This window comes from Lissotriton vulgaris, chromosome 3_1 (assembly GCF_964263255.1).
Source record: "Lissotriton vulgaris chromosome 3_1, aLisVul1.2, whole genome shotgun sequence".
Lineage (NCBI taxonomy): Eukaryota > Metazoa > Chordata > Amphibia > Caudata > Salamandridae > Lissotriton > Lissotriton vulgaris.
The window spans coordinates 1,185,210,157-1,185,235,775 of NC_141689.1; the positions used below are offsets into that span (position 1 = coordinate 1,185,210,157).

General features: G+C 42.0%; 1 protein-coding gene across 2 annotated transcripts in view; it reads left to right on the plus strand.

Annotated features, from left to right (window-relative positions):
- Positions 1-25,619, plus strand: part of LOC147727632 (phospholipid-transporting ATPase ABCA1-like) — a 2,839,360-nt gene that overhangs the window by 993,299 nt on the left and 1,820,442 nt on the right. For both annotated transcript variants that reach the window (XM_086961649.1, XM_086961650.1), the window contains exons 13-14: positions 395-600; positions 21,084-21,260. In XM_086961649.1, coding sequence (XP_086817775.1) covers positions 395-600; positions 21,084-21,260 — 383 coding nt within the window. The remainder of the gene's footprint in view (positions 1-394; positions 601-21,083; positions 21,261-25,619) is intronic.

Here is a 25,619-nt window from a genome sequence, read left to right on the forward strand (position 1 = left end):
ACTTAACAGGCTGGTTCTTTATATTAGACCAAGAGCCTAGTGTCCTGGTTAGTCGGGCACAGCTCCAGAATCACTTTTGATATTGCTTGGTTGTTTCTTCTGCCCTAAAAGCGACTTTGCTGATGACAGAAATAAACCTTCCTTAGCAGCATTGAATTATTGTTAATTCATAGTTATTGTTAAGCTTTTTTAGCAAACTGAAATTCATAAATCTTTTGCTATCAATATTTCTATGCTCTAGATTGTGAACATTTCACATTGTTGTTGTTAAACACTTTGAAACCTGAAGAAGTAATATACCTTGTACACAGTAGGCTCACTGTCCCCTAAAGTATATGCTACTTTAATTATCACAATTAAATCTCCCTTTTCCTTCACTCATCTTCAATTAAAGTGCCTCACTCTGGACAAATTTGAACCAGCCGCCTCGGAATGGGACCTGGTGAACAGATCATTGCAATTGATTGAAAAAAAGAAGTTCTGGGCTGCAATTGTGTTTCAGAATATGGAGAACACAACAAATGAAATTCCTGCTCATATCAAATATAAGGTGCGCATGGACATTGATGAGGTTCAACAGACCCAGAAAATAAAAGAGAGGTAAGCTGACAGCAAAGGATGTACAGTGAATCAAATCAAATCAAATCAAGATTTCAGATCAGCAATCTTTTGGGCTTAAATGTTTTATTTTCAATGGGCACGGATGTAAAATGTTTTTGTAACGGTAATAGCGCAATAGTTGCCTTTATCCTGTTAAATTCACAGTTCCTAATCTAGAGTTGTTAATCAATACTCCTCATGTGTACTAATAGAGTATATCGAATATATTTGGGGTCAAATTAATAGCTACACATATAAAACTAGAGCACATGCAATTGCAGTAGAAGAAAGAATGTAAGTAGAAATGTTAAATAATTGAAGAGTTGTTCATATTTGTCTTGCTACTGATTGCGATTTAGATCAGAGAAAAACATCAAGCTGAGACTAGCTTTTTACTCTTGGATAAATACAGCCTGAATATTTTGAAGCATTAAACCCCAAAGCAAACTATTAATCACACTTCATAAAATGGAAATCAGTAGGGCTTTAGGGACATACATTTTTGCGATGTCAGATAGCTGTTTAAATCGCTGGAGAGACTATACTGTAGTTCTGCAGGTGGGGGTATTCATTTTAATTAGGGGTTCACTTTCTAAGCAATTATGACACTCAATCAACTAGTTTTCCCAAGTCTATGCCCTCTAATTTCCTGGTAGACAAAACGTGTAAGCATAGCACAAGACTTCTAACTCATTCTCAGTTGCCTTATTACAGAGGGTGCAGAAAAACATTGTACCAGCTCTCCATTGAAGTATTACAGAAAGTGTTGATTGTTATTCACAAACACAGTTAAGCACATTCATCAGCCTGGTCGCGAAAACTTCCCAAAAATTGACCTCTATTGTTTATGATTACTCTCGATTTTGCCCTTAAATTGCTGTTTGTTGTAATTCGGAGTGTTGACAAGTTAAGTTACTTTAAAGAAGAGGGGCAAAGATATACAGATACACATATGGAAGAAACAGGGATATATAAGCACAGAGTAATGCTTTCAGTAAAGGTACATAAACATAATTAGAAATAATGTGGGGCATATTTATAGAATATTCACGCAACTCAGCAAGCCACTTTGCTGAGCTGAGTGAAAGGGGGTGGGCAGGAATGTGCCATATTTAACATAGTACAATCCATTCCTGCTCACTGCGTGCGCTGGTTCACAAACTGCTGCCTAGCTTCGAAGCAGGTACTCTTGAACCATGTTGGAAGCGTGTCTGTGCTATAGGCAGGATGGTTTTTGTGCAGGAAGGGGCATCGTCCTGCACAGAAACAATTCTCTGAGGCTTTTCCCTCTTTCTATGTGTACTGCATAATGTAGCACATGGAGGAAGAGCACAAAATGAGAAGACATACAAATATTTCTCCTTGTTATGCATCCCCTGGAAAAGTGTAGCATTGTGACGTATTCCTAGGTCTAACACTAATGGTAATTCTGGGAATGCAAACTCAAGATGAATCTACTGATTAGGGGATGTCCCTCAGTGCACAGCCCTGAAATCCATAAGGGCATATACAGTTGAAAATAACAGTTGTATCATTCTATAAACAGTCTGGTTGAAAGGAAAACATTTATTGAGCAGGTTCGTTTTTTTCGTTCTTTTGTGTGAATTCAACTAATGATCTCAAACAACTCAATTTGAATAATCCATAGAGTAGTCAACAACACATTCCCGATGCATTTCGGGCAACTAAGTGCCCTTCTTCATGGGTATCATCTGAAAATCAAATCAATAACATGCGCTTACCATCAGGATAGGTATAGCATCTTTACATCATGTTCAACTAAGTGCTTATGGAAGTTCAATTGATTTACATAAAGGTGAATAGTATTACCAAGGTATGAGATTCATAAGCAAAGTGTTCATCAAGTGCACACATTGACAAAGTCTCAGAATGACCGCTACACCGAAGGATACTCATAAAAACAATAAAACAAGCCACAATGTCATGCAACCAATATATCAATTAATGGAAATATAGAGAGGGATCTCAAGATGTGAGGTAAAGAGTGTAAACCCAAGATTGTAAAAAAAAGTGAAGCCAGTGAAAACTATCTGACGCAATATAGACGACTGAAGATGCATGCAGTTTCATGCTAAACGTAAAGCAGAGTTACTCACAACCATGTGGACACGAGGTTATTCCTAAAGGATAGAGTTCAACAATGAAAGAGAACATTAAAGACTATTAGGAAGGGTAAAGTTATGCCCATCGTGTTTCTTTACTCACTTACTTTGTAATACGAAAAAAACGCGTTTTTCAAAACTCAGAGAATACAAAGCCACAGACAGTGGACTTATGGTAAACCGGTGCTGTTCTCAGTGAATCAGTTATGAGAATATCACCATTACAGAAATATCGTGTCCGTGTGATAGTATGCCGAATTTTAAAATCAATGCGTGGAGTGAACATATTTCGTGAAGCTGATCCAAGCTCAAGGATCGTGTCGCAATAATATCAAAACGGACGCGATGCCGCAAAGGTAGGCGCTTAGGTTAGTAAATATATAACGTAACCGGACTCACATGGAGACCATCTTAAGCGGGTCTAAAAAGTGAAGTGGGTGAACACAAATGTACTCGAAAAGGGGCAAATGTGAAAACGAGAACAGAAAAAGTTCCAACAGAAGAAATACCAGACATAATAAAAGCATAGATGTGTTAAGTGTAAATGTAACACTTAGTGAAGATTGGAAAGAGGAAGTGTGAGAGATGGAATTAAAGATGTTCAGTGAAGATGAAAAGACTTAAGCAATACAAATTCTTCAATTATAAACATCTAAGTCGTTCATAGCATATTTAAAAAAATGTTTTAAACATCAAACATAAGCAAATCAAAATTACAGGTAACATAGAAACTCCATTCTGTCATTCAGCCCATTAGGCTGCATCGTGTTTAGAGAGCAAATCCAAAAGTTCTCTCTTTGTAGAAGTCTATTGTTGTTATTTATTCCTTCTTTTATTTCAACAGTTTCAAGCACTAAACATTTTAGTTGTGCAACACTGTGTTTTTTATCCATAAAGTGTGCTGCTATTCTAGATTTAGAGTTACTTGTTCGAATGTTGCTTTTATGTTCTAGTATCCAGGTTCTGATTTTCCTTGTAGTTTTTCCGACATAACATAAGCCACATGGGCACTTGATCAGATATATTACGTTCACAGTATTGCAGGTGGCATTCACATTCAGTTTGATTTTAGTACCTTTCATTGGGTGACTGATGTTAGATCCAAGTATCACATTATTGCAATTGTTACAATTCTGACAGGGTTGCAAACCTTTGAAAATTGTGTTCTTTTGTTCACTTTCTTTTTTGGTGAGTAATTCTTTGAGGTTAGGACCTCGAGTGTAGGCAAATATGGGTTGTTGAGCAAAAATACCATTGAAATCTGGTTCAGCTGTGAGTATGGGCCAATGTTTTAAAACAATGTTTTCATATCGTTGGCTCATAGTGGAGTATTTCGAGAAAATAACCATATGGTTCTGTGGTTGTTTCAGTTGAGTTTTCAAAAGCTCATTGCGATCTCTCCTTTCACACCTTCCTTAACTTGTTGTAATATTTCTGTGGGGTATCCTGGTCTTTTAAACCTCTCCATCATGGCTGTTATTTGTATGGAACTTTGTGTGGTGTCCGAGACAATTCTCTCCACCCGTAACAGTTGTGAGTATGGTAAATTGCGTTTCAAACATGGTCTGGGAAAACTATTAAAATGTAAAATGCCGTTCCTATCTGTACTTTTGCGAAATATGTTCGTGTGGAATTGATCCTGTGTTCATTGTATTTGGACATCCAAAAAGTGTATGACCTCCTGTTGGATTTCAAAGGTAAACTGGATACGTTTATCAATGGTGTTTATTTGTTCCAATGATTGCTGTAATTCTTCCCTTGATCCTGACCATACAATGAATATATCGTCAATATATTGGAGGAACATTCTCCTGTGTGAAATCCAAGGTTCTCTGTTCAAGATGTAACTCTCTTCAAAATGGTGCATGAAAATATTCGCATATACTGGGGCTGCGCAATTCCCCATTGATGTACCAGAGGGTTGTAAATACCATCTATTGTCCCATTTAAAGTGACTTTGATACAATGTGAAGTGTAAAAGCTCCATGATGAAAACTTGTAATTCTTTATCTATGTTAGATCTTAGTAGCACATTTTCAATAACTTCAATGCCCAAATCATTGGGTATTGATGTGCAAAGTGATTTCACATCTGCTGTACACATTCATATTTCTTCTTCAGGAGAGAACTTCAAGTGGCTGATTTTGTCAATGAAATCTGTAGTGTGTCTTACGAATGTGTTGATACATGTTGCAAAATGTTGCAAGTGTCTGTCAAGAAATGTTCCTATCGGATCATGAATGCTGCCTCTGGTAGAGACTTTAGGTCTGAATGGTGGTTGATGTAAATTCTTATGTACCTTTGGTAACATATATAAAGACGGTGATCTCGGGTTGGTCTGGGTTAGGTATTTTTGTGCTCTTTCAGTAATCACTCCATTTTCAACAGCCTTCAAAATGATCTTGTTGAGTATGCTCTTAAATTGACTGGTAGGATTATGGCCTAAAACCGTGTTGGTGTTGACATCTTTCATGTGGTTGTCCACTTGTTCTTTATAGAATTGGCTATGCATTATAACAAGGGTTCCGCCTTTATCTGCATTTTGACAAGTGATTGCCGGGTTGTTGGCTAAGTTGCGTAGGATAGCTTTCTCTTTCATCGTCATTTTGCAATGTTAGGATTTTTGTTGAAATTTAAGGATTGATAGATCTTGTTTCACAATATTCTCGAAGAGGTCCAAACATTTGTGACTGACTGGAGCCAAAAACGTGCTCTGTGGTCTCAATACTTTCAGTAAGGTGTCTTCCTCGGTTTGTACAGGTGTTATCATGTTTTCGAAATAATTTCTCAATCCTAAATTTCTCATGCATTTGAAAAAGATGATTTCCAGCTCTAAAGTGTTGGAAAGAGTCATGGGTACAAACGATTGTCCCTTTTGAAGAGTCTGTATTTCATTTGTAGATAGTTGGTATGATGATGTGTTTATAACTAAGTTGTCATATCCCATCATTTCCTGCCCTGGCCCTGCCTGCCTGTAGTCACTAAGGTTTTCTCGGCTGAGTTGTCTTTTTCTGGACCTTTGGCTTCTCCTGGGTTGCCAGCATTTTTTGTAACTTCGTCTAAAAAATGTACCATGGATGTAGATGGTGTTTGAGTGGTATCTGTGGTACCTCCGGTTGTATCAGTGGAAAGTGGTATTCAAGGGTGTATTTCCCCTTCTGTTGAGGATGTCTCAGTTTCTGAATTAGGGTTGTATGGTTTGTTCTGTCGTCGACGGGCAAAAACTTCGGCCCACGTATACACTTCTCCTAATTTTTAAGCAATAGTATCTCGTTTATACTTTTGGATTTTACGAGCCTGTATTTCCAAAGTGTATTTGTTCAATTGACTATTGATATCATCCAAGATTTTAGTTAGTTCTTCTTCCTCTAACACATTATCCAATTCAGTTTTAATTTTAGTTGATTTCGGTGGTTAATTCCTCAAGAACATTTCACAATTCCTCAATGATAAACAAGATTAAATCAAGAGAGCATTTGTTGAGAATGGCATACCATTTGTCACCAAATTTTGAATTGTTCTTGCATAGTAATCGTTTTAGAGGTATGCTTAAGCCACGTGGGATCATTTGTACACAATGGTACCTAAGCAGTGTACTGACATGCAGCCTTTGGTTGGTTTCTTGTTTCATCAAATACAACAGTTGTTTAATATTGTTTTCTTTGCTTTTGTTGGATGTTAATGGTGTAATGTCTTCTTGTATAAGCGCACATATTTTAGTTGCATCAGTGTCTGTAAAAGCAAACATCTCTGCTCTTTGTTCAGTTAGGTTTGAAATGTTATCATAAGACATGATTCTTCAAATAATTCAAATTAAATAAAGTTGTATCGGCGTGATGTGTCAAATGGATGGATATTTGTAGAAACATTAAATAGTATTGGCACACACAGCCTGACTATTCCAAAATTAATTGCAAAAAAACACAGTTGATGTACAGAAAGCAGAACAATGTCTTACTTTCACCCCAGTACAAAGATCTGGGCCTAAATCCATCGCTTTTGTGCACTCCCCACCACCCCAATTCAGACAATGGCTATATGCAAATCAGCCTGGACCCTGTGCCTCATGGGAACAGTCCAGCCCGAACTACCAAGCCATGTCTTTCCTAGACCGGAATAAAGCATCCAAGGACTGGTTTCTGGCTATCAGCCTTCCTCAGCCTGGATAGCTTGACTCCAGTGATGTGGAGAGCTTGGGACTCACGTCTGGGCATACCCAGCCCACTTGGGGTGAAAATTGCAAAAAACACAGTTGATGGACAGAATGCAGAACAATGTCTTACATTCACCCCAGTACGAAGATCTGGGCCTAAATCCATCGTTTTTTTTGCACTCCACACCAATGTCAGAAACCGGTCCTCAGAAGCTTGTTTCCGGTCCAGGGAAGACATGGCTTGGCAGTTCGGGCTGGAGTGGTCTACAGAACGGTGATGGATCAAACCCAGATCGTTTGACTGGGTGTGAGTGTTTGATTGATTCAGATGCTCCGTCCACCACCACCCCCTTTTGTACCGCTTTTGGCTGCTATAGGTGTGGCAGGGTATTGTATTGTATATTGGATTTATATAGCGCTTATCACCCAGGGGTCTCTAAGCGCTTGCCTTGGGAACCCGTCCTGGCTTTTTCCATGTGAGATAGCCCCTACAGGGCATCCCCAAGGTGAAAGCCAGGCATCCCGCTGCGGGGGGCCGTTGTGGAGATTAAGCAAGCTTAATGCCCAGAGTTGCAGAGTGTGAACCCATGATTAGGTCAGGCACTGAAGCGAGAATTATCGAGTCCATGGACATTTGAGCTCAAGACCTTGCAGCGTTGGGAATTGAACCCTGGTCCCGGGTCTGACCTCTGCTTCAGGGTCTGCCTGCTCTAACCAGTGAGCCACACTTCTCCACAGGTATGCTCAGACGTGAGTCCCTTGTTCACATTGCCACTGGATTCAAGCAAGCCGGGCAGAAGGCGGCTGGAATGCCAGAAACTGGTCCTCGGAAGCTTGTTTCCGGTCCAGGGAAGACATGTCTTGGCAGTTTGGGCTGGACTGTTCCCATGAGGCACAGGGTCAGACTGATTTGCATATAGCCATGTCTGAACTGGGGTGGCAGAGTGGGCTAAAGAACGGTGATGGATTAAACCCAGATCTTTTGACTGGGTGTGAGTGTTTGATTGATTCAGATGCTCCGTCCATCACCACCCCCTTTTGTACTGCTTTTGGCCGCCATCGGTGTGGCAGGGTATGCTCAGACGTGAGTCCCTTGCTCACTTTGCCACTGGATTCAAGCAAGCCGGGCTGAAGACGGCCGGAATGCCAGAAACCGGTCCTCGGAAGCTTGTTTCCAGTCCAGGGAAGACATGGCTTGGCAGTTCGGGCTGGACAATTCCCATGAGGCACAGGGTCAGACTGATTTGCATATAGCCATGTCTGAGCTGGGGTGGCAGAGTGGGCTAAAGAACAGTGATGGATTAAACCCAGATCTTTTGACTGGGTGTGAGTGTTTGATTTATTCAGATGCTCCGTCCATCACCACCCCCTTTTGTACTGTATTGCAAAATGAAGCACTTTGTCCCATGCTCCTGAGGTATCACTCTCCGATACTGTAGAGTGTTGAATATGCAAACTCAAGATGCATCTCCTGATTAGGGGAGTCCCTCAGTGCACAGCCATGAAACCCATAAGGGCACATACAGTTGAAAATAACAGTTGTTTCATTCCATAAACAGTCCAGTTGAAAGGAAAACATTTATTGAACGGGTTCCTTTTTTTTGTTCTCTTGTGTGAATTTAACTAATGATCTCAAAAAACTCAATTTTAATAATCCATAGAGTATTCAACAACACATTCCTGATGCATTTCGGGCAACTAAGAGCCCTTTTTCAGGGGTCTCATCTGAAAATCAAATAACATGCGCTTACCATCAGGATATGTATAGCATCTTTACATCATGTTCAAATAAGTACTTAAGGAAGTTCAATCGATTTACATAAAGGTGAATAGTATTACCAAGGTATGAGATTCTTAACCAAAGTGTTCATCAAGTGTACACATTGACACAAGTCTCAGAATGACCGCTACACCCAAGGATTCTGATAAAAACAATAAAACAAGCCACAATGTCATGCAACCGATATATCAATAAATGGAAATATAGAGAGGTATCTCAAGAGGTGAGGTATAGAGTGTAAACCCAAGATTGTTAAAAAAAAGTGAAGCCAGAGAAAACTATGTGACACAATATAGACGACTGAAGATGCATGCAGTGTCATGCTAAACATAAAACAGAGCTACTCACAACCATATGGACACAAGGTTATTCCTAAAGGATAGAGTTCAACAATGTAAGAGAACATTAAAGACTATTAGGAAGGGTAAAGTGATGCCCATCGTGTTTCTTTACTCACTTACTTCGTAATACGCAAAAACGCGTTTTTCAAAACTCTGGGAATACAAATTCACCGGCAATGGACTTATGATAAACCACTGCTGTTCTCAGTGAATCTGTAATGAGAAAATCACCATTACAGAAATATTGTGTCCGTGTGATAGTGTGCCGAAATCAAAAATCAATGCTTGGAGTCAACTTACTTCGTGAAGCTGATCCAGGCTCAAGGCTCGTGGACGCATTAATATCAAACGGAACGCGGTGCTGGAAAGGTAGAAGCTTAGGTTAATCACGTTAGTAAATATATAACGCGAGTGAAAGACCTCATATGATCATGTGACCGGACTCATGTGGCGGCCATCTTAAGCGGGTCTAAAAAGTGGGTGAATATAAGTGTACTCAAAAAGGGGCAAATGTGAAAACGAGAACGGAAAAGGTTCCAACAGAAGAAATACCAGACATACACAAGCATAGATGTGTTAAGTGTAAATGTAACACTTAGTGAATATTGGAAAGAGTAAGTGTGAGAGATTGAATTAAAGATGTTCAGTGACCTTTTTCAAGGTAGCAAAGGTGAGCAGCCATGGCTGATTCCAGGATGTTTAGGGGCTAAGCAACGTAGATGTAACAGGACACAGTTTGTAACACTCAATGATATCATTAACAAGTTGGTGCTTTTTCATTGAAATTGAAAATAATTTATATTTGACAGCTTTGTAAAAGTGTAGCAAAGCTAAGATAGATACAAAAATACAATATGGCAGATACCTGACAAGTTGTGCTATATTGTCTTAGAGGTAGTAGTTTGAATTCCTTTAACTTTTTTCTTTATGGACAAAGTTATCCTTTTGAACTCAGTTATTGTTGTCTTGAGGAGTGCTTGGTTCATCATCGTCTTGCAAAAACCTGTCTGTCGCACAAAGGTCTAGAAAGGGTTGAGATAAGTGGAGTCTGAACATGACTTTCAACAGTACCCAACAATACTGGACCAGTTTAGGGTATTAAATGGCTGCAGTTACTTTTCAAGTACTAAATGAACTGGTGAGTCAGTACTCACTAGAAGGGTGGTAGGAACCTTTTTAGAAGCCTGTAGCTTCAAATTTACAATTAAGCATATATGTTTCTAGTGGCAGAGATATTCAATGGACTGGTGGCACCACTGAAATCATAAATCCAATTAGGACCAACTGGTACCAGGTCCCATAGGGCTAGGATCTAGCAATGACTATAAATGGTGATCTCTCCGGAAAAATTGTAGTTTGGAAGACAGTTCCAATCCTTCCAGAATCAGGATGCCTTCCCGAGCCATCAGAACTGATCCCCAGCCATCTGCATGAATGCCAACTTTCACCAGTTTCTTCTAGTGCTGAGGGAAGGTAGATACAAGCACCATTAAGGAATGCTGATGATGAGGGAGGGTGAAGGTTCACTCCTCTTTACGCAGTTGATGGTGCTGATCTGTGTCCAAAAGGTTCTCTTGGTCATTCTTGGATCCTCTGCATTATCTCCTGCTTGATATTTTTATAAAAAGACACCTGCATCCAGGTTCTTTAGTTAGCTGGGCCTTATTCAGACCTTCCTGTGGATCAGCTTTGCTCTTCCTGTCAGGTCCAATACAGCTCCTTTTGCAGACAGTTGTGTTCGGATTAGCCCCAGTGTGATGGAGAATGGCAGCCAGGCTCAAGCCTCATTAATGGTGCAGTGTCTTCTGTTACTACACAAGAGATTAGGCTTCTTTGGAGTCCGGTCAACAATAAAGAACAAAACCGGTAAGGGTGGAGGCAGGCAATACTTGTATCATTTCGCTGGCTATAGTGGAGTGTCAGAGCCAACCAGAGGATAAGCAACATTCAAATGCTCGTACCTTTAATATTACCTAGATTTCTTGGACGTCTGGGACAACATTCTCCACTAATATTACTTTTGAATGGTACTAGATTGTATGTGTATGGGCACAGCCCTGCAGTTGTTACCCGAAGCAAGAGAAATGTTGATCATACAGAAAATGTGGTGAAGGTATGTTTCAGCCAGGGCATGGGAACTTACTTTGAACAGAGGGACTGGGCTGACAAACACTTTCCATGCACTCGGTATAATAGGTGTTAGGGATGGAGATAGGGCATGCAAATGTGCAGGATGGTATTTCTGAAATGGACCTGGCCATTCTACATGAATCAGGCCAACGTTGTCTGTAATAAGCACAAAGGGTTCAAATGGAACTCATCTTTACCAGCCCACGAGTGAACAGCATTTTCTACATATATAAACACATATAAGTTACCAAGATAAGACACATTTAGGGGTCTCATTTAATCGGAGTGGGTAGACCTTTGAAGGTGGGGATCAAGTCAGTCTCCCTAAACTGGTATCAGTAAAGAGCCCTGTTCTCCTGAACTATAGTAATGCTTCAATTCCTACTAGTCATCACCTCACATCCTAGATTGCGTGGAAATAATCCACCCTTATTCAGAAAGGAAGTAGACATTGGTTGCAAAACCGTTATAAGAGCACAAGGCTCACCTAATTGTCAAATTTACTGGAGGTAAAACAAAGAGTAGCCAGAAAAAGGTTACAGTCCAAAGTGGCTGACTTTTACTAAATCATCCAAAATACTATAGTTCCTACACTAGTTCTTTGAAGGACTTTGAGTAAAATTACACTCATAAATGGGAATTACCACACAGAAACTCTTTCCAATCTGGTGAAATTGTTATATGAGCAAATGTGCTCATGGCCAAGTGTTAGGAATTGGGTTTCTGGTTGGCCGAGGTATGCACCATGTCTAAGCAGTCTTTCCAGGCAGAGCCACCATCACTATTTACAATAACGGGATTATCCTATCTCAATCCACAGACAGGAACCTGGAACTACTAGACAACTTTTTCCCCACTTTCAAAGTGCACCGCTCCAATTTGCGGACCAACACTCATATCTCCTCCAGTCCCACCAATCATGACCTCACAGCTGCCACCACCCACAACCCTTCTAACCTACTTCAGCTCCAGTTAACTACTACATACTCCTCAATCAGAGACAAACCTACCACCCCTGACCTCCCATCTCCCACCCACAACCCCTCTTTACCAGCTCAACACCAGGCAGCTGCCACACACGCCTCAACCACAGACACAGATCGCTCCCCCTCACACACCACACACACCCCCACCCCTTCTACCAACCCTCGGACCTCCACACATATCATCAACACTCCTCTCACACCTACAGCTGGCATTCACACTCCGCTCACCCCTGACAGCACAGCGCCCACCCACAACACACCTAACCTAGTCCAGCACCAGAACAACAGGCATATCGACAAATCCCCCCCTTTATCCCCCCCCATTCTCAGTCCCCATTACCCTCTAACCACCTATGCAGAACACACCCCCTCTCTTAATTTAACTCCCCTCCCCACAACAGGACCATCTCCAATCCCATTTCCCCTCCTACTCTCAGCCCCCACTACCCTTCCTGCACCCCCACCACTACTATCAGTCTCCCATTCTACACCTCGACCCCCCCGCCTACCATCAATGCCCTCACTCATACCACCAACCTCCTCCCTACCTCATCCACACCCCTACCGCCCAAAACTTCTCTCCTCCCAAACACCATCCCTTACGCTAACACAACGCAGCCCGGCTCGAACACCAACCCACTCTCCTACCTGCACGCGAACTCCCTGATCAGTCATTCACCTCTGACTGCCACCCCCACCTCCACCACCTACCCCTCGATGGACAGCATCATGGCCACCCTCATACAGATCAAAGAAGAACTGCAAATCATCAAAGAAATACTCTCCACACAACCCAAACACCCTTCACCCACCTCCACCTCCCCTCCCAAATTGTCCCCTACCCCTCCCGCTGACTCCCTCACACAACACGCCCTACATCGGGCGCCAATCACTGCTCATAGTCGCAGCAACTGCCCTCGTCCCCCCCGTCGCCCCTGCAACCCCTCACATAACTACACCTCCCCACCCAACTTGTCCTCCACCCTTCCGATTAACTCTTTCACTCAACTCTCCCCCAACCGGACCTCAATCCCAGCTCGCAATCGCAACAACCGCCCTCGTCGCACCCACAACCCTACTTCTGACCTCGACACACTCACCATTCTCCACTCCTATGACCCAGCCCCCCAAAATCACACATCCACCCCACACCTCACCATTCCCACGATACACTCAAATCCCCTTAGACCCCCCACACTAAACAGCAGATCCTCCATCCGCAATAACCTTAGAAAAATCCCTCTCTCTCTAGAACCACCTACCACCCTCAACACACCCCGTCTCAAATGCACTCTCCTCAACTGCAGATCAGCCTCCAAACTTTCCGCCGCCATTGCTGATCTCCTATTGTCGCTGGACCTTGACCCAATCATCCTGACTGAAACCTGGCTAACTGAATCCTCGACACCTATAATGGACATTCTAGTTCCTCCAAACTATCACATTATCAGGCTCGACAGATCAGGCAAAATTGGTGGTGGAATCGCATGCATCTACAGGAACAACCTCTCTGTTCTGAAAGTCAATTCCACCACCCTACCATCCCCAACATCCTGGGAATACATCTGCCTTGACATTATCAGTGAGGGCAAACCGATATGCTCTCTTCACAGCATCTACCACCCACCCAGGGACAACTTCACCTTTTCCCAACAAATCATGGATATGATCTCAACCAATTCCAGACGGCAGCTCACCCAAATATACCTTGGTGACTTCAACCTCGACTGGAATGACCGCAATGACGCGGTAGTAAATAGTCTTAAAAACTTCCTCGATGCCCTTAACCTTACCCAAATATGCAACAGCCCGACCCATGAGAAAGGTTCTATCCTTGACCTGATCCTCTCCAAAGAGGAATCTATCCAACTCGAGTCCATCCAACCCTGTGACTGGTCAGATCATCATATTATCACATTCTTCATCAATGAAAAAGTTAAAGTTAACCCGGCTCAATTCTCCAAGCCCAAAGTCTGGAAAAGAGACATGAAGAAACTCAACCCAAACTCCCTACCCCCTAACAGTTGCAATCTCCTACTTCCACCGACAGGCGATACGGACGTTCAAACCTTGACTGACCACTATCTCAACGCTATGACCACGATAATTAATGAGGCTGCACCTATGCAGCTAAAAAGAGTCTCTACAAAAAGCTCCAATCCATGGTACGACGGGAGTCTCAATGAGGATAGACGAGACATGCGAATGGCAGAGCGCACCTGGAGATCAGCTCCCTCTGCAATGCACCTAGAAGATCTGAAGAAAAAGAGAAACGCCTACTTCAGGAAAATAAAACGCTCAAAATCAGACTTCTTCAGCCTCCAGCTCGACCAAGCGAAAAACCGCCCGAGAAAACTGTTTGAGCTAATCAGATCACAATCCAAGGATCAACCCCAACCACTCAACACGGTGCGTGAGGCTCCCTCCTGTGAAGACTTCGCTGCTTTCTTCATCCAAAAAACTGACAACATAAAGAGCGATCTCCTCATTGACGCAAGCCTCTACTCCAAACCCCAGTGCCTAGCACCCATTGAACCAAAAAACAATGCTACATGGTCAACTTTTGGCACATACTCGGAAGAAGAAATTGGCAAACTGCTCAGCACCCTGAAACCATCCAATCACCTCACAGACCCCCTTCCTGCTACCGCAGTAAAAGACTTTACCCCTTTGCTTCTCCCTCTCTGGACTAAAATTATCAACAGCTCTCTCCAACAAGGAAGCATACCTGACTCCCTCAAAGTTGGTCAAGTCACACCTCTACTAAAGAAACCTACAGCCGAACCCTCTGTTCTCAACAATTACCGGCCCATTACCAATATTCCCACTCTCGCCAAACTGCTGGAAAAATGCGCACAACTACAATTGACTAAACACATTGAACAATTTGATCTCCTCAACCCTCACCAGTCAGGCTTCCGAGCAGGACACAGTACAGAAACTGCTATGACTCACATAATTGACGACGCACTTCAAATGCTGGACCAAAACGACACCTGCCTCCTCATCCTTCTGGATCTCTCGTCAGCATTCAACACCGTTAAACATGAGAATTTACTAGATCTACTAAAGACAAGAATGGGTTTATCTGGAACTGTTCTCAAGTGGTTCACTTCCTTTCTTAACAACAGGACGCAGAAATTCAAGAGCAACAACCTGATGTCCTCGCCAATACCTGTAACGCTAGGCGTCCCCCAAGGATCCTCTCTATCCCCAACTTTGTTCAACCTAGTCATGGAACCCCTCACCACCCTGCTACAAGCATCCAATGTACACTTTCACATGTACGCCGATGACACTCAACTTTATCTCAAATTACAATCCCCCAAAGACATCTTGCTCCTGAACTCAACGATCAGAGGCACCCAATCCTGGCTTGCCGACAATCATCTCAAACTCAATGCCCTGAAAACAGAGTTCCTTCTGATCTCACCACCAGCGAAGATCTCCACTACGCAAATTTGGCTTAAACACCTAACTGCACTCAATGTACAACCCACCATCGTGGACTCAGCAAAATCTTTAGGCATAACACTCGACACCAATCTCAACATGCAGCAACATATCAGCAAGGCAACAAAGGGAGCGAACTTCCAGATCAATACCCTGAGGAAACTTAAACCCTTCCTCCCAGCCAAAGACTTTCAAACCGCAGTGCAAGCTCTAGTCATCCCTCGAATTGAATACGGCAGCACCGCCCTCTGCGGACTCCCCCTAACTACAACCGCACCACTGAGAGCTTCTCTAAACGCTGCAGCGAGACTCATCACTGGGTCAAAAAAGCACTCCCATATTACCCCTGACTTGAAATCCCTGAACTGGCTGCCTTTTGAAGCCAGAATACATCTGAAAATCGCCTACATGACACACAAGGCGGTACACCTAAACTCACCCTGCTACCTCGCTCAGAAACTGACAATCTCGGGCGGAGCGAGAAACACTAGAGGCACAAACAATCTTCTGCTGAAACCTCGAAGATTCCGGAAGGAAAAAACATATAAGCGCTCCTTCTCAGGAATGGCGCCTAGGATCTGGAACTCACTCCCTCCCGAAACCAGGCTCATCTCCTCCACTACACTCTTTAAAAAAGAAGTAAAAGCTATCCTCATGGCTAAACACACTTGAACTATTATCTCGAACTCTCTTAATACTCTGCACCAATCTGTACTACATGTTTGACCCCTCTGCTTATTTGTATGAGTTGTCTTATTATTCACATGACTGGCTTTGCAGCCACCTATTTGTACTGTTCGATTTATTGATTTGTATGTCTGACTTTGCTCCCTCATGTACCCCTCTATGTAAAGCGCTCTGATATCTGCAAAGATCTTGTCCGCGCTATATAAAACTTTCAAAATAAAATAAATAAAAATAAGCAGGAACAAACAATCCTAGTCAGGGTGAGTCTCAAACGCACCCTAAATTAACCTGTACTCACCTCCTGGCTGCTTGGCACAGTGCAGTCAGGCGCAACTTAAGAGGCAATGTGTTAAGTATCTTAGCAACATTTCAAACTGTAAAGCAGTGAAAATGCCTCATAAAAAAATACCACACCTGGATAGAACAAAAAGACCTTATCTTAATAAACTAGACAAGACCAAAATGACAGAAATCCGATAACTAGAACTGGAGTTATGAATGTTTAAACAATAAACCGAAATGTAGTGCTTGGAAGCATGAATAACCAACAGTAGCTATCTGGTTGCACTAGACCAAGCCAAATTCAAAAGTTCCAGCCAACCGCAATGGAGCACAGGTCAGATACAGGGACTAGACTTGGCCCGGTGATAAGAACCTTGGTCGTGTTGTCATCTAAGACAAGATGATGTGCAGAGGTGGTGATGCGTCGTTGACGATTAAATGTGAAGTGCAGAGCAGGTGATATATCATCGGAAATCCGTAGAGTGAAGGCGATGTGTCAGTTCCGAGCTGTGCAAAGTCGAAGATGCATTGGGAATGGTGTTGCTGTGCCACATAGTCTGTGATACCTTAAAGTCGATCCTTGCAACTGCTGGGATGTGTCCTTGGTTGGAGTGATGCACCAGTTCTGAGCTGCAGCGTCAATGGCGATGAGTGTATTCTGCTGGAGCATGATTTTAACCCACTTTCCAATGGCCCAGGACTGGATTGGCACTACTTGGCAGGGCAGATTCACAGATGTCAGAGTTCTAGTATAGAGGCAAGTGAGTTGGAAGTCTTTGATGTTCCTGAGTTCAGATCAGGAGGCAAGCCAGCAAGCCAGCAGGCTCTTGGAGTCACTCAAGTTCTGGGCTCAAGTTATATGGGTCCAATCCTCCTCACCCAGCCAAGGAGGGCAGCAGGTCAGCAAACCAAGAATGCAGTTATACTAGAACAACAGTCCTGCAGAGTGGCAGACCTTCAGCAGCACAGCAGTCCTGCCTGGTAGAGTATCCACAGTTCCAGAAGTGTACTAAAGCGGTAGGGTCAGAAGGCTAGTTCCTATATCCAGTGGTGGCTTTGAAGTGCACAGAGGTTCCCCCTTCCTTTCCTGCACAAGACTCACTAAAGGGGGTTTAGCAGTCCTTTGTGTAGGGACAGGACACAGCGTGTTCAGGTGTAAGTGTTGGGGCTGTGCCCAGCTTCTCCCTCCCATCTTTGACAAGATGGCCCATCAGGATGTGGATGCCCCATCAAGTCACACCTAAGCTCCCATTGTGTGTCTCTGTCTAGAGGGAATGCACAAAATTCAGTTTTCTCCCACCACAGACATGTATTGGAGACAGGCTGCAGGTACACATGACATTAACTAAAAAATACCATCTTTCTAAAAGTGCACCAATTAAAATTGCAATGATACATTTGACTTTGCCATTAAAGAGGATTTATCATTACAATTCCATAGGTATTAAAAATGCATCTCCACCTCCTTCCAATTGAAAACTGTGCTTATTCGATGTAAAAAGGAATCCCCAGTGTTAACCTATGGGAGGGGTAGGCCTCACAGTAGTGAAAAACGAATTTGGGGATGTTTCACTACCAGGACATGTAAAGCTTAAAGGTACATGTCCTGCCTTTTAGTTACACACCACTCTGTCACCACTCTGTCTTATGGACTGCCTAGGGCCTACCTTAGGGGTGACTTATATGTAAAAAAAGGTTAGTTCATGGCTTGGCAAGAGGTTTTAAATGCCAAGTTGACATGACAGTGTAAACCGCACACACAAGACCTGCAGTGGCAGACCTGAGACAAGTTTAAAGGGCTACCATAGTGGGTGGCACAATCAGTTCTGGAGGCCCACTAGAGGTATTTCATTCACAGACCCTGGGCACAAGCAGTGCACTTCACTTGTGACTTCTAGGTACATTAAATATACCAATTGTGGAGAATCCAATCAAACCATTTTGAGGGGAGAGAACATAAGCACTTTAGCACTCATCAGTAGGGGTAAAGGGCACAAAGTCCTAAGGCCATCAAAAAAGAGATCAGCAATACCGGAGGCAAGCAAGTAAAACGTTTCTAAGGCTGTCAGGTCTAACACCAAGGGCCTGATTCGTAGAAGTAATCTGAGACAAATTCTTAACGTTAGAAATTCCAGTATTCACAAAGGGCATTTGGGAGTAGTAACGTTAGGATTTTCTCTCAGTTAAACTTAAGTTTTGGTCTTAAGTTGAACGTAAGACCAAAACTTAAGTTTAACTGAGACAAAATCCTACCTTTACGACTTTCGGTATTCAGAAAGGGCATTTAGGAGTAGTAAAGTTAGAATTTTGCCTCAGTTAAAGTTTTACTTAAGTCAAAATTAAGACCAAAACTTACGTTTAACTGAGACAAAATCCTAACTTTACTACTCCTAAATGCCCTTTGTGAATACCGAAAGTCGTAAAGTTAGGATTTTGTCTCAGATTACTTTTGTGAATTGGGCCCCAAGTTTTTAGGGAATTTCAATGCAGGTCTGCTTATAAAGAATTGTGAGCACCCAAAAAAAACGTGGTTTTGCACATATTCCTCAACGAATTGCAAGGTATCACCCTGAATATGGCTACAAAATTAGGGCCGGACGTAGTAAGGTCTGGTCTCAGTCCTGTTGGTGCTCTCTGGACACCAATTTGAGCACAAATTGGTGATTCATAAGGAGTCGAAAGAAATCCTGGCTCATTTAGACATGTGAGGCAAGAGTCCTTTTTGCAATGCCCTTGAACAGCTACAATTGCAGGGATATATGCTTGAAAGAGTCTGCAGAAGAAAAGACTGCAAATACATTCTGTGAATGCTGACATTTTGTTTTAAACATTTTTTTAACAAATTCCTTGTCCCTTGAAAGATCAGGAACCATTTTCAAAAGTAAAAGTTGGTGTTTGGATAAGGGTTTTGAGGGAACAGGTGCAGGTAGAGATCATGATTCTCTTAAAAAACCAGTATCTCGTCCTGGATGAGATTTTAAGAGAATAATGATCTCTACCTGCACCAACACCAGACTCTTGCCTTGAAAAAGCCAATGGCCTATAGGCCACCAGGGCGAAACAGGTGTCGGCTGTCCTTTATCCACAGATGTAACATGAAATAAAAACTACGCACGTAAAACTTTCAAAGAGCATCTGCATTTCATTTTGGGATTATTGCTGACAAATCGTGAAGGCACAATCCTCCACTTTTCCTCTATAGAAATGCACTGTAGACTAAAAATTACCCTTCCGGAAATATGCTTGTTTACATTTTTGTATGTCTGAGTGGTTTTCCATTTGCAGTAGTCATGAAAAAAGTGACTGTATTATCTTTTCAGAAGTAGTTATTAAATTCTATATAACCCAATAATGTATTCAGAATTTGAGTGTAAACCCATATGTTTATATTTAGGACTTCTCTTCACTGACCTTTAATTTTAAATTAAAATCTTTAAATTAATTTCTATGATCAAAACCTTAACTGGATATAAACACAGGACTATTAATAAATAGCATTGTTTCATTTAGGAGCCGATCACGATGACGGTGAGACTGCCACTGACAGACTGTCGGTGGCGGTCTCACCACCATTACATGCATGTTTTCTACCTGTCATATTATAATGGTGTGTGGAAGGATAAAGCCCAACTGCCATGCATATATTTCGATGTCCTTTTCCGCCCACCTGTTCATGGCAGTTAACCCATAGCAGCCCCCCTTCCACCCTGTCCCTAAGCTGTGGGCACTGAGGGGCACCAATGGTGCCCACCTAGACATAGTGCAAGGTTATGTACGGTGTCCTTTTTTTGCATTGCGGCGGGTGCTGCAGCCAGCAGCACCTACCGCAATGCAAAATATAGGCATTGCGACTGCCGTGGCGGCAGTCGCATCCTAATGCATACTGCAGAACCGCAGACAGCCTGTCCGGTGGTCCCATCTGCGACAGGGCGGCTGGCGGGCGAACGTCCGCCTGCCATCCTAATCGGTCTCTTAGTTCGAACTTCAGAAATGTTTTAGTGTGGAAGTATCAATCAACTAAACATGTTTAAACATGCATACCTCTGAGTCAACCCTACCTTGTTCTGGTGTGCTACATGATGTTATGTTATATAACTCAAGAGTCCCAGGGTAGCAGCTCTTTCTCTTGACAACGCCACAACCTTAGAGCCTCTGGACTACTGAGCTTAGTTTAGCCACTTTCGTTTCTAATAGTGGGCGGGAAAGTGTTGAGAATTGAAGACAGGTATAAAAAAAAATAATACAGAATGGGAGAATTACTGGAAGTGAAATTTTAAGGTTAAAACAGCACCTAGTGTAGATTTAAACAAGGAAATTGTTGGACTATGTAGTAAATTATGTTCATGTAAGTTTTTCATATGCATATATTTAATTAATTGAGATTGTTTAAGAGAAATAAATAAGCTGACTAAAGTGAATTATTCCAGCTAAATAAACCTGTAGGGATTTTCGCTCAAAAATAAAGCTTCGTTTTATGTGTAAACATTAATTTCAAATTGCAAGACATATGATTCCATCCTTTACGAAAATTGTGTTTCTTCACTTCAGATTATGGGCTCCTGGTGCTGCAGCTGATGCTAACAAAGACTTGCGGTATGTGTGGGGTGGTTTTGCTTACATTCAAGACATGGTAGACCATGGCATCATTCGATTACATTCAAACAAGTCTGATCTGCTGGGAGTATTCATACAACAAATGCCCTACCCCTGCTACGTCGATGACGTGTAAGTATGTGTTGAGCTTTCGAAGATTTTGCTTTGTTCCCATATATACTTAAATTCAAAAGTTTTGAATATTTTTAGAAACATTTGCCTTCTATATCTATAACTCTGTAAATTACCGACAATACACGATTGTGTCATCTGATGCAGAAAGCAAAACATGAATCTAAAAATGACCTTTTTGAAGATATTCTGAAACATATGTTCTTTTAAAGTTATTTTTCCTTTGATTTGAGCGTAATGGATTACAGGTGTTTAGATGCCCTACAGGCCTAATTGATACTAGTCTAAACGTTATACTGGCATTTTCTTTACTCACAAAGTAGGAAAAGTAAGTTCATGCATGTGTAGGCGAGGTGCAGATTTTAAGTTCATTAACTTCTACTACAGGTGCAGACTTTCTTCTATCTGAAAGGTACGCGTGGAGTAATATTTGAGTGCCATATGGTGCGTTACCAAAGTTGATGACTCACAATGAAAACACAAGGAATTGCAAAGCCAATAGGTTTGGCGATGGCTGACAGCCTTTTCAGTATGTTACAACTTGTTTTGTTTTCTTATGGGTTTTCTAAAATTTTATTGTTAAGGGAGGTGCCAGGTCTTTGCCAATCGAAAAGAACACATTGCTATAGATACCTAGTTCTAAATGGAACTACTTTGTGCTAGATGTACTGCTTGTGAAAGAGCAGAAAGCTGTATCTCACAGTGAAGTTAGCCAGTGGTTGCTATGGCAGATTCATTGTCCCACTGTTGTATGCATTAATAGACAAAATGAATATGTACATGGTGCAACAGTAGACCAGTGGATGTAGAGGACGGGTTAAAGTCCAAGTATATCTATATGTTACCAAGAGGCTTTTGCTAATAGATAGTTATACTTAGGTCTGATTTTCCATAGGGATTTTTGATTTGCTAATAACTTTGGCTCCATTTGTCCTTCCAAGAAAGTGGGGTGATCCATCAAGCGGGGGCCGAGAAGAAAGGGGGGTCTCAAAACATAAAATCTCCATGCATTTTCCATATACTTCTTTAAGCCAGGTTATAGCAAATAGTACTGAACAGAATTACACCAGATTCTGCAAGAAGCTAGATCTTGGTTAACAGATTGTGCTGACATTTGGTGTAAATCCATTCAGGAAAGTTTGAGAAATGAAGGGTCAAAATTAATTGTGCGAGTCCCACACAAGCACGCTAAATAAAAAAGGGTGCCATGTGAATGGTCGAGAGGCCTGTTTTTCCCCTGAAACTTCACACTCCCATGTGAGTGAGAGGCTTCCTTGAGTCCCATGAGAACAAGCACTCTGAATGCCTGGCTGTTGGAATTTTAGAAATGGGAAATGGCCGCCATTACTGTTTACTTGGAAAAATCGGAGGTGGTGTGGAAATGAAGTAAACAATCGATATGAGGAGGCGGTAGAAAGGTATGCTGTCCCCTTAAGTATAGAGAGGAGGTGTCTAAGGGATGACTACTGTGAAGAAAATATATGTATATGTTTTTAACAAATGTTTACGATCTTGTGGGACTCTCATGTGAATAGTAAAAAGAAGTAGGTTAATGGAGAAGGCAATTATTTGAATACCCAGCTATGGTGACGTGTCATGTCACAGTAAAGTCTCAGTAGAGAGATTAGTCATTGTCCACACTGTAGTAAACAGACCTCTCATATGAGCGAGAGGTTGTGGCCCCACAGGAGTAATCCGAGTTCCAAAAAAGTGAGCAGGGGCCCCTTCCTGCACAAAAACAATCCTGCTTGCAATGGAGACACCCTTACCTAATGGTGCAAGGATGCCTGCATCGGCGCAAGGCTTCCAAAACGGTGCTAGCGCAATGGGAGAGGACAAGAACGCACTGTATTGGATAATACGGGTCAATCCTGCATTTCCCCAGTGCAGCAAGGTGACTTACTGCACTGCCCTGCATCACTAAATTCATAAAAATGCCCTGAAGTGTGTAACACATACGTACTGTGATGAGTAGAATGTTAACTCTTTTATTTTTTTAAATGTGATCTCACTAGATTCATGGATTGTGAAAAGTAGAATGGAATAGGTGATCTCTGAATTCACTCTGGTATGCACACTTGTCACTGTATGAAGGAGTCTTACTGGAGATGGTGTTTATCATAGTTTAGTATGTAAGCCCATTGGTTTGGGAAGAGTTGTGAATAGAGTTAAGGCTCTTACCTCGCACATTCTACTAGGCACTAGTGTCATCTAAGAGAGCGGTCTGACAGGCAAGGACTGGCACTCTGCTACACCCTACTTCTCACAGCTGTCATCTGAGGGAGAGATCTGAAAGGAGAGGTAAACAACCTTTACAACGAAACTTTTACAACGCACTACCATTACGACACAACTTTTACAACGCAAACCATTACAACGCATTGCGCTGGGGGGCGCTCTAGGATAGGGAATAGGTTTAATGTACTATCCAACACCTTCCCTACTATCCACGGGGACTGGAGTTGGAATAGTAAATTAAACTATTCAGTATCCAGCGCCCCAAAGCACTATGCGTTGTAAAGGCATGTGTTGTAAAAACCCCGTTATAAAGGCATGCGTGGTAAAAGCATGCGCTGTAACGTCATACATCCGAAAGGAGAGGCCAGTCCATCCACACACTTTACTAGGCACACCTGTCATCTGAGAGAGAGGTTTGAAAGGAGAGACCAGTCCATCCACACATTCTACTATGTACATGTATCATCTAAGAGAGAGGTCTGACAGGGGAGGTCAGGTGCTCTGCTACAGCCTACTACTCTCATCCCTCATCTGAGTGAGAGCTCTGACAGCAGAGGGTAGTCCATCCAGACATCTTACTAGACACACCTGTCATCTTAGAGAGAGGTCTGAAAGGAGAAGCCTGTTAGTCCCCGCACACTACTACACACACCCGTCATCTGAGGGAGAACTCTGATAGAAGCAGGCAGTTCCTCCCCACTCACTACTTCACACATCCATCATCTGAAAGACAGGACCGAAATGAGTGGCTTGTTACTGCTCCCATCCTATTATGCACATTCATCATTTGAGAGATAAGTCTGAAATGAGAGAGCAGTTGCTCTCATACACCCTTCTTATAACCTAGTGTAGACACCAATTTATCCAAGAGAAGGTTTTCCGGACCGAGACTAGTCCCTTTTATATACTACTGTTTACCTAGAATTGTGTTGCGATCCCGCAAGAGTCTCATGAGAGTAGAGTGCAAGCTTTAGGGAGGGAAGCTTGCTGCAGGAGGTTCTTTCGATCCTCAAGAATCTTATGGGACCCGCATGAGAAATTACTTGGCATGCTATGAGGTGTTTTGTGACCCCTCCAGGGGTCTTGCAAGATTCTATGTGGAGAAGGAGAAAAAAGGGCCAAGGCTCAACCAATACTTAACAATTTTATTACATGGTTGACGAAATGCTGTGATGTGATTGGCTGCAGAGCAAGAGATAGTTCAGATTGTCCTTGGTGCTTTGGAGGTGAAGGAAGTATCTTTGAGTTGTGCTCAGCAGATGTGACTTAATTTGGAACTGAAAGAGACTGGTATCTTCAGCAGCATTTAAGAATGAACTCCAAGTCCAGGTATTTAGTAGTATACTTATGAAGTTTGTTGGGAAATGCAGTAAGTGCTTTAATCGTGGTAAACATATTCTACACAAGGTTTACTAAGTGAAAAGCTGTTTGTAGTGGTGTAGATTTCATAATATCATTTTTGAGAGGTAGAGATTAGAATATAGTGAGATATCAGCAAGAATTGCACTTTATATTAAAAAATGAAATGTTCAAAATGTATGTAGTTGTAAGTAAAGGAAGCAGTGTTTTTCAAACTATGAATCAAAGGATGTGGAATGCATTAATACAAGCACTGGTGTTTTATGAACATTACTGTACATATATTTTTGCCCTATGAACTGTTTGAGTGGTGATATTGCCATTTCTTTTGTGAAAATTCATGGTCGGTGTTAGCAAAGGTGTTTCAAGAGGAATATGTTACTTTATAAAGTTTCATGAAATCAGGTTTGAGGGCATGTTCTAATTTAATTACGAAAAAAACATGCACTTGGCGAGGGTGTGGAATTATTCAGGAGAAGGAAATAACAAGTTTGTTGTATACTAGATATAAATATATGATCGTGGGTAAAATATGTAGAAAGGCTTATAGAATATAGTGAAGAAAGGCGGGTATTGTTTTTAGACTACTATATAACTTTTACAGTTTTTGGTTATTTTCTCTTTTTGTAGTAGGAAAATGGAAAACGTAAGTTGTGGACAGGAAAACTACTACTATGTGAGAAAATAGATGGTGTAAAAAAATAAGTCTTGTTCACTTTTGAAAAAACAGGAAATAATTCTGTGGAAAGGGAGGAAAAAACT